At 36.9% G+C, this 17290-nt stretch overlaps 1 protein-coding gene across 1 annotated transcript in view; it reads right to left on the reverse strand.

Annotated features, from left to right (window-relative positions):
- Nucleotides 1-4760: 4760 nt before the first annotated feature.
- LOC121738588 overlaps nucleotides 4761-17290 on the reverse strand; it is a 257205-nt gene continuing 244675 nt past the window's right edge. The window contains exons 19-32 of the mRNA XM_042130748.1: nucleotides 17065-17233; nucleotides 16322-16462; nucleotides 13978-14209; nucleotides 13682-13872; nucleotides 12900-13031; nucleotides 10854-11409; nucleotides 10505-10742; nucleotides 10115-10414; nucleotides 8819-9955; nucleotides 8520-8681; nucleotides 8020-8082; nucleotides 7035-7132; nucleotides 6638-6744; nucleotides 4761-5957 (exon numbers count right to left, since the gene is read on the reverse strand). Of these exons, the coding sequence (XP_041986682.1) occupies nucleotides 5800-5957; nucleotides 6638-6744; nucleotides 7035-7132; nucleotides 8020-8082; nucleotides 8520-8681; nucleotides 8819-9955; nucleotides 10115-10414; nucleotides 10505-10742; nucleotides 10854-11409; nucleotides 12900-13031; nucleotides 13682-13872; nucleotides 13978-14209; nucleotides 16322-16462; nucleotides 17065-17233 (3684 nt within the window). The 3' untranslated portion in view covers nucleotides 4761-5799. The remainder of the gene's footprint in view (nucleotides 5958-6637; nucleotides 6745-7034; nucleotides 7133-8019; nucleotides 8083-8519; nucleotides 8682-8818; nucleotides 9956-10114; nucleotides 10415-10504; nucleotides 10743-10853; nucleotides 11410-12899; nucleotides 13032-13681; nucleotides 13873-13977; nucleotides 14210-16321; nucleotides 16463-17064; nucleotides 17234-17290) is intronic.

The following is a 17290-nucleotide window of genomic DNA, read 5'->3' on the forward strand; positions in this document are numbered from 1 at the left end:
GTCACCCTTACGCATCTGGTCACCCTGGTAGAAATAAAAAGGAAAATTCAATTCACAAAAAGTCACTAGCAAAATCTTAAAATTAGTGGGTAGGTAAAAAAATAATAATGCAAACACCTATTCATACGTTATCCTGGTATTTCATAGTTTGAAATAAATGAGCTACCCCTATTAATTAGTTATTTCATAAGAATCGTAACCGAATATTAAGTCACAAGAAAAAAATTAGAATTAGTGGGTGGGTTAAAAAACACTTAATGCAAACACCTCTTCATACACTATGAGCTCCTGGTACTTCATAATTTAAAACAAATGAGCTACTTATTAGGTAGGTACGCTCATTTTGGGTAACTTTGAATTGCAGTTTAACTTTGAACAGTACAATAATGTATTATTCAAAGTTAAACCGCAATTCAAAGTTACCCAAAATGAGCGTACCCCTATTAATTTTTTAATTTACTCGTACAAGAATTGAAACAAAATATTGGTGGTACTGGGAGTGGGTACGTCGAATAAAGTTGCAGAAGACATAAATTAAACACGTGGTCATAACAAGCAAAATTTATTTCCTTTTAAAATTGTCAGTGGATAAGATGTTATAATGACATTATCTTAAAATAATCATTTTGTGGAACAGAAATATTTACATGAATACTTTGATATCTTTTCTTAGTAGAAATAAAATACATAGTTTGATTCGCTTACAAAAAGCAGTTGCAGTTTATTTTGTTAGCTTTTTTATATCTGAAAGGGGAAGTAGGTATTAAGGCTAAACACAGTGTTCTGAAATTAGAATTTGTCATTTGATTTCGAAGTTAAGACGAGTTTTAAATTAAATTGTCGTTAATTTTCACAACTTATCGTAGTAATGCTTAAAGTTAAGACAAGTTGGGCTGGATTTCAACCTTACATCTAAAAGGTGCACTTTATCCTTATAGTAACGTGAACCTTAAGTACAATAATGGTCCTACATGATTATTATTATCGTACGTACAAAAAGTGACAAGAGTAGTTTGAATAGGAGTTTAGTTGTTATTTAAAAAAAAAAAAAAAAAAAAAAAATATATATATATATATATATATATATATATATATATATATATATATATATATATATATATATATATATATATATATATATATATATATATATATATATATATATATATATATATATATATATATATATATATATATAACGTCGGAAAATTTTGGCAAAAGGCTACAAAAGGTGACATTAAATTAAGCAATATCTTTATTGGTTTTAATATTTTTTTTATGTTACTCATTTTAAACTCTCCATGTTTCTGAATTAAAAAAAATGAAACTTGGAGGGACTTTTTTCTATAAGTAATAATTAACTAAAAACGTTGTTTTTTTGACGTCTTAAAAATATTAAGGCTATATTGATGCTATGAAATAAATCTTATGTCACAAAATTTATAATAATAATGTTACAATAAAGTTGAGTTAGTGAATAAAACCGTAGGTACTCAGTCACTCTGTTTGTACGTACTTAACAAGATTGCGTTCATAAATTCGAGCATTAAAGTTAATATTCTAAAGTTATGGTTTTCTGTAACGCATTAAATGGTTAGTTAAAAAAATTGGTAGTTGGTACATGAAAAATCAAAGCTACGGTTTTTCAACGAAATAAAGGTAAGAAACGTAATTATAGCACTGAGTGTGTACGATATTTCACAATATTATCTATTTAATAATGTAATACACAATTCTATTCTAATATATTGCTTACACAAGATATTTAGTGCTCTGAAGGCTCTATATTTTATATAACACATATGTATTAAGTAGGTACGAATAACAGTTATGTTCTGAACGAAAAACATTTGTTACTACTTTTCTAAAACCTGAAAGATAACGGCAGCTCAAAGATCTTTTAGCGAAAAATCATATAATTAAAGGAAATCTGAATTCTAAAAACAAAAAACTCCTTTTCTTATAGAAAAAAAAACAACCTCAAAAAGAAAATAGACAACATGGATACACAGATTGAAATTCAGGAATATTAAATAGCACAGTTACGAGAATATGATTATAAGAATAAGTTTAGAAAATCAGTCTCAATGAACAGGCCATTATTTTATATTAAGTTTATAACCACTACATTTTATATGAGTTTGAGCGAAGCCACGTTGCTGCGTTGAGTTCCGTTGTCCGCTAACGCACTTACGTTTTACATACAATATAATATTTTATTAAATTTCCGTTGATGCGTTGTGTTGTCGCTCGATCTATTTTGACTGAATTACAATATGGAGATGAAGTGGGAGGGTCTGATTGCTTGTCGTACACTGTACAGTCTTGTATCGTATTATCGTGCGTCGCCGCAACGATAGTTGCGTTGTGTAAACGTGTTGCGTTAAGGATGTATATAAGGTCAAATTCCATACTACATCCAATAAAATTATGAAAGTGCTAAATATGTAAAAATTGGACACCCAGACACTTATTATTAATTGTAATGATTTTTTATGATAGATTTTTAAAGAACAATTCGATATCTATTTAATTATTATTGAACAAAATTTTGTTGTAATTTGACTACCGCAAATGGCGGCCAAGAAAGCTCGGCAAAGCTTTAAATGCAGGTGGCGAAAAAAGGAACTAACGCTGGCACATACAAAAACGACATATTTGACAGTTCTTCTTTACCAGCAGCGCCCCCGCCCAAGTTCATATAAAGTCTTGTTGCACCGTGGTTGCACCCTTCGAAGGATAATTTTCATAAATTTCAATTTGAAATATTTCGTCAGAATTACCGGTGAACCCACTTTTTTGGGCTTAAAAAAAACGCGAATCGTACATAGAAATTAATAAGCAGTTTTTTAGCTGTTTATCTTTGATACAAAGTTCCCAATTTTGACGAATTCTCAAAAATTGTAAGACTTCTGGCAATCATTACGAATGATAAATGGAAATTTTAAAATGAATTATTTCACGCAACTTATCGGTAAGGTGTTGATTTTTTAATATCAATCAATGCAGGATGTTCTATTCTACTATATATTTCATATTTAGGTCAGAATCTTTGAATTTATAAATGTTATATACATCCCGCCCGCAGCATACCGGAGTAACGTGGCCTCGCTCTATAAGAAGTATTAGGGCTAGATACAGGTAACTAGTGTCAATACATGGACTGGTGCAAGGTGTATAATACTACAGTGAACTATAAAAATGGACACTCGAACACGTCAATACTAACGATTCTAGATCATCGATTTCTACCCCATAGAGTTGTAATGAGCCCCGAAACTTCTTGACGACACGTTGGAAATCGCCGTCACGAGTTTGTTGTGAAACTATGAAGTGAGCTAACTCAAGTGGATACAAATTAAATGTTTAGTAAAGGTTGCGGCCCAAATATTTTCTAAGTAGTAAATTCGATTTATAACTTTCCCGTATACTACTTTACCACACTATTTAAAATTTCCGAATATCCAATATCTTTGAGAAATTCGACGTGTGTGCAACGATTTTTTTTAACGTTAGTAAAAAAATTTCGTCCGCCCCCTAAATATTTTTTCAGAGTCAGTGCTATTACGACTCTACGTGGGTATTCGATGTGACGACCAAGCGATGAAGTGGGTAAATAGACTATAACTCAGTCTTTATACAGGTCAATCACATATTTATTGCTGGGTGCGTTGTACAAAGCTTTTGCGGTCTAATGAATGTCACATGTCATATTTTAATAAGAATTTTTAGGAATAGTGTGACCAGGATACTAAAAACTCACAAAATTGAGTGAAATTTCGGAAATTGTCATAATATTATGCCTTCCCTTTCGTATATGCTGCGGCCGCACACGCCTAGTATTTCGTCATTCGTGTTTAAGAAAGATCATTTTCATATGGTTCCTGTACAAAAATTCACTGCGAAATATTTACATACCAAAAAATATGAACGATTACAATAATTTAGTATGTAAATATTGTAATCGTTCATATTTTTGGTATGTAAATATTTTGCAGTGAATCATTGTAAAGGAATCTAGGTAATTACTATCTCAAGCTGAATAATAACTTAAATATGGTAAATACTCTCGTATGGGAAATGATCTATATAGTATAATATTATCTAGGTAGTATAATATATTATTATAGTAGTATATCTAGATAGTAGAATTGCGATGGCACCCGGACTCTTAAGACGATACCATTGGACGATCTGCGTGTACCGTCCAATGGTATCGTCTCATAAGTCATAACACGAAGCTTCGTGACGATAGACGCATGTGCGGCCGCGGCATTACATTAATAAGGTACAGGTGACATGACGTTAATGACAGCCGTCAGTAACCTAGGTCTTGACCAATCACATTGAGGCTTTTCGTAGTGTTGCTACAGTAAAAATTACTTTCCTTGCAAGTTTTTTCCTGGTCAGGCTATGAAGTAGATACTTCTTATGCTGCGGCCGCACATGCGTAGTGCTTAGTGCTTAAGACGATACCATTAGCTTTGTCCACACTGTGCCCTTTTCTGTTCGTCAAGGGCATGCGTTATAGCGCAGTCAACAGCGATTGTGAGGCATGCCCGCGACGCATGCACTCTGACCGTATCCAAAAAACAAAAATGACAACGTTGGCGATGCGTTCGTTGACGCATTCAATTATTGAATGCGCCAAAACGAAAGTTGAATGAAAGAAGATGACGAAAATCGAACGCGAAAGCGCATAATGTGGACATAGCTATTGGACGATCTGCATGTATGGCCCAATGGTATCGTCTCATTACTCAAAACACAGAGCTTCGTGACGATAGACGCATGTGCGGCCACGGCATAATCAGAGAAGCAAGAGTTAGTTTTTTAACTTCTGTGTATATTTATGTGTCCATAAACAATTATATACGGTGCATTTTTAAATAACATCTTAATTTATGTACTGGGAAATGGAACTGAAATACAAATGAAGTATGAGTATACAGTTTTGGGCCTTTAAATTCGAACTTACGCTAAAATTTACAAGTCGTTAGCAAATCGCAAGAAAAGAAATTGCCTCTCGGTATATACATTAAAACAATTGTATTTACAAAATAGCAAATAGTGCACAAAAGACGATTCACAAAATATGCATTTGAGCAATACATTTGAAAATATTTACAAAAACATTTTATACAATATATTTTTTACGTTACGTCGAAATTATATGAGCGGAGTGCAAAAATTAGGTACAAATCAATGCGCTACTGCCTACTGAACCCAACTCGTACTACTTCCTACTATAAAACGAGTTATTGCTATAAGAAATATTTTACACGTTAACTTTGACGAGACGTTAAAAATAGAACATCAAAATGTAACGGAAGAGAACGTATAGGACTAGAATTTAAAAAATGTTCACTACGTAACATCTCTATCTTATATTACAATATATCACATTACATTAGAATCTTGTATAATATAAAATGACAGCTGTCAATAGGGTAAGAAATGAGTTGCAGCAACAGGCCGTTTGCGCTATACTATGGGGTCGGTGCCCGGCAGAAAAGGAGGCACATCTCTAGCATTGCAGAGCATACCAGCTAATCTCTGTCAAACTGACAATCTGACATTTCTTGCTTTATTCGTTCGCGCCTTTTAACATCATCCGATCCGATTACAGATATCAGACATAAAGGCTCGTATAAAAATGTTTTATACATTTAAATTTCCGCCTTTGGCATATCAATCGTCATATCGGATCAAATCATACGCTTCCAAGCCAACACTAACCGTACATTTTCAAGTGCCATTTTTTTGGTCGGATCCGATCCTCAACGATTAAACACTGTATCAATCGGAGTTGTCCTGTCCGGGTGCGGCGTTCAACGTCCTAGTTTCGTCGCTGTGTAGCGATCTGTCGTATCGCCTCTGTCGCGTGATTTTCGGTCGTTGGCCCAGCAGCGGCGCTGAAGTCGCATGGGTCGTCATCCTATTTAGATCCTTTCTACCTGTAAATGAAATTGTTTTTCTATGACATTCCTAAAATAACTTTGTACATCCCACCTGAATTGGGTTATTGTAAATCAATTGTCAAAATATCTTGCCTGTTTCACTATTGACTTTAAATTTTTACAGACTGGCGTATGCCTAAGTTGGTCACACTTAACATGAGCACAGAATGCAGCATAATGCTCAAATTAGAATATTTCAATTATAGCAACGCTTCGCACAATCAAGAGGTCTCAAAGAAAGTAATTCACGTTCCAATTAAGCATTAGCACACTTCGGTATTGAGCGCCACTGAGTCGTATTATGGTGTACAATTGGGAAACGCACTATTTAATTACACTTCACTTAAAAATATAACATACGTGGGAGAGCCATGCTTCGGCACGAATGGGCCGGCTCGACCGGAAAAATACCACGTTCTCACAGAAAACCGGCGTGAAACAGCGCTTGCGCTGTGTTTCGCCGTGTGAGTGAGTTTACCTGAGGCCCAATCCCCTACCCTATTCCCTTCCCTTCCCATCCCTACCCTCCCCTATTACCCTATTCCCTCTTAAAAGGCCGGCAACGCACCTGCAGCTCTTCTGAAGCTACGAGTGTCCATGGGCGACGGAAGTTGCTTTCCATCAGGTGACCCATTTGCTCGTTTACCCCCTTATTTCATAAAAAAAAAATTAGGTACCTTGTAGTAGTGGTGACGTGACACTGGACGACTCGTCGCCCTCGTCGTCTGACACCGCCGGGTAACTCTCCTTCATCTTCAGACTCCTCTCCAAACGACGAAGGAATCTAAAATGTTAAATTATTATTTCATGCTGTAAATAAATTACTAGTTTATACTATGTTCAATTAGACTAAATATATAACTTTTGGCTAAAAGATACAAGAGTGAATCGGTTAAGGCTTTTTCATATTATCCGATGCGGTGTCGTATCGGTAACAAAAGTAAAATAAAAAAAAAGGTCAATTCCGATATCACGTCGGTTAGTGTTGACGATCTCAGGACTCTTTTTATAATTTAAATATTTATTTCACCGCATAGCTTTGTCAATTTTGGTATTGCATTTTTATGTACTCGCCTTATTTGATTGCTGATTGTTCTCAATTTGCTTACTTTTGTAGGTTTTCTCGAATCTTCCGTAAGATCTAGGCTAGATGAGATTTTCGATGATGTGTCCTGAAATTGTGTTCGAATTTAGTTCGTATACTTAGTATTTTTGATTTATTCTTATTTAATTGCCTTTTTCTCATTTGTACAGTTGGATAAAATATAATATTATATCTTGATACAGGGTGCAATTAAACCTTCCTGCCAAATTTTGATAATATGTTGATCCTTGTTAAAAATAAAAATACACTTATTTTTTCTTTTATACACTCAGTACTAAAATGTTGATAAATAGCTTCCGAAAAACTATCCTAAAAAACACTACAAATAATGGACACGACGCGTCGGCTGCGCGTGACGTGCCCCCGCACGCGCCTTCCCCCCGCGTAACCCCCGCTCATTCCCCCGTGCCGCGAGTGACCGTTCTGCAACGATTATAAATGGGATAAAATATGTCATTGCAAAAAAAAAAAACACCCAATTTTTTTGGTTAAATGGACTGGAAAATAATTGGCAGGAAGGTTTAATTGCACCCTGTATAGACTAAAAATTTAAATCTCTATTTCTTAAATGTAGTTATCACAAATTAACAAGTTTGTATAGAACAAAACACTAATTAACAGACTCGTGCTTTTAAAAATATATAATTAAGAACAATACTAACCTATTCAAATATTTTTTTGCTTGCAAAAATATATACAATACGAGTATAATATTGTCTCATGCGCGTTAGAAAATACATTATGTGACTAAAACATCTGTGTAAACAAAATATGATCTTTTCATAAGAAAGAGAGTTAGATCACGTTAGCTTAGCATACAAATAAGAAGAGACAGCATCGATGAGATTAACTCTGAAAGATTAATGAAACAATAGAAAATGAAGGCACTTAAGTTCAAGCCCTACATGTGATTGATATTAACAGATGAAGCTAAACGTTTTCAGCCAAACTCACAAAAACATCAGAACTTCTGCACTTTTGCCTCCTTAATCGTTTCCTATGGCGTGCTGGCTCTGACTGCAAACAGAACGCAATATGGCCACACAAATAAAAAAGAAGCAGAAAAGGCAGAACACAATGACCTTTTTAAATTGTCATACAAAATTTTTAAATTATTGAATTTGCGATTTACGCCTCTAGTTCACCGACGCTGCGAACTGCGAAAACTCTGCGAAACCAATGCGGAACAGCAATAGAGCGAGATGCAATATAACGCACTGTCGTGTTACGGATGAGACAGTAAATCGGTTCGCCGCTGTTTCGCTGTTCGCAGCGTCGGTGGACTAGAGGCGTTAATGAGGAAATTGTTCCTCATTAAATCGCAAAAAATTTGTAGTGCATTTTGACTGGGAATGTATGCTAATAAAATGAAAAACGATGAAATTGCACGTTAAAACAATTATGTGCACAAAAATTTCATATTTAAATTATGTAGTATCTGAAAGTATAAATACCTGCATTTCCAAATCCGGAAGCCTCAACTCTCTTGCAGATGCTACTGAGGCCACCGATGCGTTGGAGACAGATTCCTCTGATGATGACGACGTAGCGAAGGCCGGGGCTTGCGAACGAGATCTACGTCTGCCAACTTTACGACCTCGGTTGCAATTTGGTACCTTGAAAATTAATTACAACTTTTATTTTTTTATTATTAGGTGTATAAGTATAATATTCTATTAGAATTTTTTGATGCATAATATTATGTTTTTGATAATTTTAACTTCGCCTAGCTTCACAAGTATATTATACTTACTTCTAATAAGTTGTGCATCGAATGAGGCATATGCGGTAACGTAGACTTGGCAGTTCCGGTCACTTCTTGCGACGTCGTCCTAGAAGTTCTTCTATCTCTTCTCCTCCCTGCTTTTCTGTGCGAATTGCTGCTGACTCTACTAGTTCCTGCTTTCAAACAGTCTGAACTTGGAAAGTCGTAAAGGCCATCGGAATCCGTAAACGGTAGCTGTCTTCCGTAGAACTGGGGAGAGAACCGGCCCAGGCCAGTCTTGTCACTCAATGGACTTTCACTTCGCGAGCTGACGGGACTGAGCGGACGACTACCATCGGAAAACAGTATGGGCGGTTTCAGACTCGCTTTTTCATCCAACCCACGTTCGACGCTTATACATTTCACTATCGAACATTTTGTAACACCTATCGGGGAGCACACGCTTGTTTGTGGAATTTCCAATACTTCCTTCAAAATACCTAACGTTTCCATCTCTTTTGCACTTCCCGGTACATCGTCTACTCTCTCATCCGTTCCAATACCCTCGTCGTTGGATTCTAAAAGAGGATCGTCGGATAGTGTTTCTGAATCGGATCGACCTCTTCGTCTCTCAGTGCCACCGTCGTTGGAGGTCGTTGGACTCGAATTAGTTTTCATGAGCTGTCTCCGTCGAGATTGAAAACAAGACGGACCACCGCCTGATCCGGGGTCCTCCATTTCAGATGGGCATAGAGGATTACTAGAGCCACATCGGGAGGGTCCAGGACTCGCCATGGAACTGTATCCTGATGAGGATAAATTAGATTCGGACGGTGCTCTTTCTCCTCTAGCGGACATCGAGAATGGGCTAAGATAGCACATATTTCCGGATGGTGGAGGTGGCCTCGGAGAAAGTGGCTCGTCGGACTCTTCACTCGCGTTGTAGGTGACAGTAATCAATGGAGGCGGTTGGAAGTCTAATTGTGGAGGTGTTCTTCTTGGCGGTGGAGAACCAGGTGACGGCCTCTCTATAGTGAGAACCGGAACTCTAAGAGACGGGGTTGCCATTGAAGGAGAAGATAGCTCTCTTTCTGAATCTTGACTATGCGTAAAGCTCGGGCTAGGCGAGTCAGTTATATGTGTTGATGGCGTCGGTGTATCTGAATACGAAGCTGGTTGTCGGAACTGAAATATTTAATTACATTAAAAAAAGGTACAAATACTTATTAAATATAAGAAGGAGGTTTAATTTTCCTTTAAATACTTTGGGTTTTGCATAAGACGATAAAAAATATTAAATATTCTCAGAATGTTGTAGTCAGCTATGTGTATCTTCAGACGCACCTTCAACTTTAATCCTCGGTTATTTCTATCCTTGATGTCTTCTAACTCGTCTTCACTTGGCGATACGCAGGTCGTTGTAGATTCACTTTTGATATCGTCTATCCTTGCTCGGGGCATTCTTGGTGATGGGAGCGGAGTAGGCAGAGGTGTAGGCAGTGGAGTTGGCAGTGGCGTTGGAAGCTCACGTATAGGAGAAAGGCATTTGTTAATAGAACTCGGTACCTCGAGCAGTATCGATGGAGGATGTAGTAAGTTTCCAGAGGACGAAGATCCTTTGTGAGTATTTAATGGGTCCACAACCTACAATTCATATTTTATTTATTGTTATATTGCTATATGTATTGTTTTCTGACTATTAATTGTCAGCTTTATTATTATCTAGTAAATTACCTGTATCTCAATAGTATTATGTGGCCTGGCGATAGGTGAATCTGGCGCTAAAGAAGGAATGTGTGATGATGCTATTGATACGTCATCCGCGTCATTAGTATCATCTTGAGGTGACGAGGCTGTTGGAGTGCTTGATGCTGATATGCCTCCTGATGATGCGCGTGAAGTCAATGCAGCAGACGATGAGAAGTTGCGGAACATTGCTAATATGGAATCCGCGCTAGATATTTTTGGTGTTCTGAAAGAATAAGAACTTCTTATTTTACGTTAGTAGCGTAAGGGGATAAATTTCATGAGTTTCTAAAATAAAAAATATCACTACGCGTAGTAAAAATAAAATACACCTTACCGCGAATACTTTTTCAAAGCAGCATTCGCTAATGTTAAATCAAGACTAGACATTGAATCACTGCCTTGATTACTCGATGTACTATGAGGCGATCTAATTTCGACACCCGGTGAAGGAGGCGTACTGGAAGCTTTGGCTTTAATTGTCCGGTTAGCGATCACTGCCATCGGTATAGCAATTGTATTGACCATGTCTACATCAGAGCTAGAGCTCATTTCAGCTGAAACCTTATTAAGTAATCTAGCGAACGTAACTTTCTTTTCTAATTTAGGATCTGATATGTGCCTCATAGAAGGAGACGTTGATGGCGAAGATCCTTCACTCGCAAACGACGTGTCTTTAGTATCTAACCCGTACTCTACAAAAGCTGGAGCGCTCTCTACTGTGCTAAGCGTTTTCTTCTCTGACATTTGTATCAGTTCACCCATAGTTATCTTTTTCGAGTGATCGTTAGCTGGCGATGGACTTATGAGTTGCTGTAAAATCTGCTTCTTCTCCGCTGCATTTTTCTTTGTTGGTGTAGAATTGTTTCGTTTCTTACGTGGGGACGGTGATCCTATATAAACAAAGATAATGATATAAAACCTCTTTTTTGAAGTAGCCGAAATTTTAGCATTCATTGTGCAACAACGATTACTTGAAGCTTGCAGCTTTTGCTAAAATAAATAACATTTAAATTATAATGTTAAAGGCATCAAAAAGACCATTGTCATGCTAATTTAATAAAATTTTCATCTGTGCAGCTAATGGAAGCCAATTCTTTAGGATAAGGTGCACTTAATCATCTCAAAATATTACGTGCCAATTTAAAATAACAAGTGTCTCATCAAACAAGAAGCAAATCTCAAAGCTGTCAAAAGTCAATTGTGTAAAAAACGAAAATATATAAAAACAAAAGACAAATACTTCATAAGAAAAATACAGCACAAAACTGAAGAATTAGAACTTAATGACTACATAAATAGAAAGGACACGATTTTATACATATTCAATACTGATCAATTACATAGAATATTCAAAATGATATTATTATAGCCTTCAAAAGTTAATTCCAAAATATAGAATTTTGTAAAGTACTCCTATATAAAGAAAGAAATATACAAAACGGTGTCCAAAGCATGCAAAGCACATTCATTATATAAGTAGATTTTTAGATATCAACACTCCAACCAATAATAGTTGTTGATAAATAAAAATCTGAAAAATTTGGACGACCTAAAAAGGTGCTAACGTAGGAAGGAGCGACTAGATAGATGCTGAGTGTCAATGCATAGTCAAAGGTGCATACACTGAGGTTGACAAGAGTAAATAGGACCGTTAGTTAGCATTCCACATCAATTCATTCAGCAGGGTACATCCAGTAACAAATAGCTCTTGACCACCGCGCGCTCCGCTATACTGATCAATGTTATGAAATCGAATGATCCAAATGTTAATATTGAATAATCGGAAAACATAGATGACGAAAATAAACTAAGGGAAGGAAAAAGTAGAAATACATTTAATAATAAAATTAAAACAAAAGAAATAGTCGTACCTAATGTTTGTAATGAAGATAATGAAAAACTCAATAACCATAGTATTGGTGCGGTTATGGATTTATGACAAATAATAAAATGATATTCAATACTTATACATAAAATATCAAGCATTTTGACTTCAAAAGATTTATCCTAAGCAACGGATAAAATATAAAGATAGTTAAAAATATTATAATTTGCGCTTAAGCATCATTAAAATATGATGGCGCAATGCTAAATTGTCTAGGTTTAATCTAGAAGCTCTATAATATCATTGTAATATAAACAAATCTAAACAGCAACAAAGCTATTCATTATAACATAATATATACTCATTACTCAGGCTGCTGAACAAATAGCCAATTATTTGAAAACTACAGATGAATGATTCGGATGTTTTAAAAAATGTTTTTTTATCTAAATTTGAGTTGCAGCTGGCCAATCTTTTGAAGTCAATATTGTAAGCATAGAGTATAATATGAGAGTCGTCGATTGCGGAGTGGGCGGGGCGCGCTCCACTCCTTACGTCCGGGCGGCGGCTTTAACAGATCGTCCAAACTAAAGGTGCGCGCGGCTCTCGGGGCGAGCCCCGACACCGACGGCTTGCGGATACCGAGCCGCGTCAGGAGCGTGCGCGCCTCCGCGCCGCGCCGCGCCGCTGTGGACAAACGCCGCATCAGCGTCCGCAGCCACCGCCGTGTAGCGCCCGCGCCGGCCGCCGGCTGCACAGCTAGCGCTACACTCGCGGCTCGTGGCCCCATAACGTCTAACTACCACTCTTAACCAATAATAATACCCTCGCAAGATCTTTCGTGTCTCTATCTATCTGTCTTGCTTTCCCTTGCCACCTTCCCCTCATTAATATTCTTAATATGTTGCTCTTACCCAATTTTTAGCCCAGGCTCTTCACTCTTATTTTATTAATACAATAGTTCCTTACTAAAGTATTTAGATATTTTTTGATGTGTTAATAATAATTTTCAATAACTTTGAATCTTAAAAAATTTCTGGACGCTTCTAATTTCATATTATGTTATACCTACTCAAGAAAAATGTATCTTTAGAAGCTTAGTACATTGTAAAATGTAATATTAGATAAATAGATTAAGGAAAATCCTACCAGTGCTCAATATAGAAAAGCGGAAACGACCAAACAATCAAAGCATACCAAGTAGTGGTTACAAAAGTGTACTTGACTGTAACTCGTGAATTTAACAAAAGAAAAACGTGCTTCAAAGAATCTTTTTCTATATATGACCCTAACCCTAAAGATTTGTCCTCCAGAATTTAATTGTAAAACAAACTTACGCCTCGCACATCTGTCGGCTTCTTCGGCGAGTAGCTTCTCTAATTTTTCCGGGAAGTGTCTTTTAGCACACCACACTAGGCCAATCATACCCAACACGACGAACACAGCGAACAGACCCAACCAGAAGGGCTCTTGCATCATCCTTGTCCCTAGCCCCACGATGTTGGGTGTCGGATTTGGAATTTCACATCTGTAAAACGAAAAACATTGAAAAACAGACCACTATAATTATGATAATATGAAATATAACATTAACCGACCGTAAACAATAGTAAACATGTCAAGCCTTGCATACCTCTTCCCCTTCCAAGACGGGTTGCACTGGCATAGAAACGTCGCATCTCGCTCCACGCATGCTCCCCGATTGTTACACGGTCGTGACGCACACGGTCGCACGCGCTCCGCACAGCGCCGCCCGCGCCACCCGCGTGCGCATGCGCAGCTGAATCCCTCGCCGCCCTCGGACAGAGTACAGTTGCCGTATAAACATGGAGAGCGCTCGCAGGCTGTTACGAGGCAGAAGACCCCTGGAATAGTCGTTTTAAAATATTTTATAATATGCGCTAAGAATAATATTTTAAATTTAATCGTAGGATGAAGTAGTGCGAGTAACTAAGATAATATTATGTTAAGTAGTTACAATTTCTCAGTTTCATAAATTGCTAGTTGATTACATCAAGGCCTTTCACTGTGTTTACTTTTAAAGAACGTTTTAGATTGTAACACGCGCGTTATATACGCCCATGGATTGTAATGAACCTACGAATAATAAAAACTAAAGAAAAGTAACTCCGTCAAAAAACATGCTCCACAATACTTGTCAAAAAAGTGTACCTTAGGTACACATTTCAATACATTTGCAATATTTAGGTGACCTTGAGGGGTACTAGGCTGACGTTACATGAATGCCCAAAAAAAACCCATAGTCGATTAAAATAATTTATGTACAGCAAAGCAGAGCATAAATAGTAGATTGAAAATGTGCAATTCATTTTTTTCTAAACCATAACCGAAACCGATAATTTGAAAAAATAAATCTGAGATACACAGTATGGTATCTACTTCGAATCAAATAGTTATTTCCTTTGTTTTTGTGATCTTTATCGTAAAAGAGATGTTGATAGACAATACTGTACAATTAAATAAAATAAAAAAAATCGGCCAAGTGCGAGTCGGACTCGCGCACGAAGGGTTCCGTACCGCTATAGAGCGAAAGTAGGGAAATTTTTTTTTCGTATGGGAGCCCCCTTTAATTATTTATTTTATATTAATTTTGCGATTAAATATTAAAGTACACACATAATTGAGGATTTCGTAAAAATATCATGTGTCTACATAATATAACCATTATAGATTAGGAGCCAAAAGGGCAAAAAATCACGTTTTTTGTATGGGAGCCTCCCTTGAATCTTAATTTTATTTAGTTTTTAGTATCTGTTGATATAGTGGCATCAGATATACACAATCTGTGAAGATTTCAGAAGTCTAGCTATGGTTCTTGAGTAAGAGCCTGAAGACAGACAGACGGACAGACATCGAAGTCTCAGTAATAGTGTCCCGTTTTTACCCTTTGGGTACGGAACCCTAAAAAAGTATGTCAAATATAATATATTTTAAGAATAAACTAAATCACAAGTGGCTTCACTCTACATCCTCTATCGGTTGTATAACGGGGAGTGCTCTAAGAAATTGTTCGGAATCATACCACCTGCAACTTTTCGCCATCGCTCCACGCAAAAAATATACCATCCTCATCACTTTGATGAGTGGCAGTCTTCCACCGTGCGTTTTTTGCGTAACTTTCTGCTGCGCACTGTAAAACTCTGAAATAAACTGTCACTATATTTTCAATACGACCTGCAAACCTTCAAAGGCCGGCAACGTACTTGCAGGCTGCAGCTCTTCTAATGTTGCGAGTGTCCATGGGCGACAGTATAGTTGCTTTCCATCAGGTGACCCGTTTGCTCGTTTGCCCCCTTATTTTATAAATGATAAAAAAACGACCATATAACCGATATCGTGTACTTAATAATCCTACAAAAACAGTACATATTGTATAAAGATTATTTTCTATTCCAAACTAACATTCTATACCTTCAGATATAAAAGTGATAAATATTTAAACATTAAATTCATAAATACATAATTACAACACTGTACATCTGTATTAAAAATGTTTTTACTATGTACTAATCGCCACACTTTCGTTTGTAGTCGCGTCGTCCTGAATATCATATAGATTCCTATAAGAAAAGTCAATTAGTTACGATCGTTTTTAAAGTACTCGGTGATTGTTTAATCCAAAAAGGACATTGTATTTGGGATACAGTATAAGTAGTCTACTATGCCACATATAAATGGTTTCAATCGATTACGGGTTTTTGGTCCATACATTTTTGGGCATTCACCTTTAAATCGGTAATAGTATTTGAGTTACGATTCCTTAGTTTTTATTATTCGTAGTAATGAACATACATCAAATGTATATTATATTCTAAATTGATAATGCGAGCTGAAAACAAATTTAAAAAGCTTTTTCAATGCTACATTTAACGATGTTCTCGAAAAACAGTTTGTAAATTTGAATACCACAGGAACATTTGGACCCTTTGTTTTCAATTTATATATTTATGATTTACCGGTGTAATATCCTTGACATTGGCATACGTTCCTTGCCTCTTCCATCGCACATCGTCCGCCATGCTCACAAGGGTTGGGGTAGCACGACTGCAAAACCGTTTCATCGGGTAGTAACAACACTTTGTTGTGGTATTCTGGATCTGAAATGACCACAATAACCATATCATTGTTTGATTTAACAAAATATCAGGTTATTTGTACTTATTTTGATATGTCTAGACTCTAGATTAATCCGATACCATCATTCTAGTTTTTCAGACGCCTCCGTGGTCTAGTGGTATAGAGCGCGGCTCTTGACTCGGAGGTCGTGGGTTCGATTCCCGCGTTGGAAACATGTTATTTCCAAGTTTGGTTAGGACAATGCAGGCTGATCACCTGATTGTCTGACAAGTAAGATGATCCATGCGTCGGATGGGCATGTAAAAAGTCGGTCCTGCGCCTGATATCTCGCCAGTCGTGTCGGTCGTCCGTCCCACTGGGTTCTGAGAGTAAAGGAATAGAGAGTGCTCTTGTGTACTGCGCACACACTTGGGCACTATAAAATTACTCCTGCGTAGCTGGCCTGGTTTCAATGAAACCGGCCACCGTCACCGAAACCGGTGTTATTAGTTTTTCAGACAGCTATACTTACCTCTATATTTTACATTTAATTTACAAATAATACTAACAAAATACTTTATAAGTCGACCCACTCGCATTTGCCTATTTTATGAAAACTTAAGTCTGAGTGTTTCTTAGATACCTGCATTGACAATAATCGTGACGTCCATGTCAACCCCCTCGTCTCCCGCGTGGTGTGTGACGGCCAGCGAGTGCAGGTAGCTGTTGATGATGAGCGGGCTGGTGGCTGCGTGGCCGCTCGCGCACAGCGTCCACTGTGTGCCGTTGTTATCCGTGTAGCTGTCCACTACCTGTTACAATAAATAATACGCACTTATAGGAGTAAGTTAATAAAGTAACGAGAGTCG

This window comes from Aricia agestis, chromosome Z (assembly GCF_905147365.1).
Source record: "Aricia agestis chromosome Z, ilAriAges1.1, whole genome shotgun sequence".
Taxonomy (NCBI): Eukaryota; Metazoa; Arthropoda; class Insecta; order Lepidoptera; family Lycaenidae; genus Aricia; species Aricia agestis.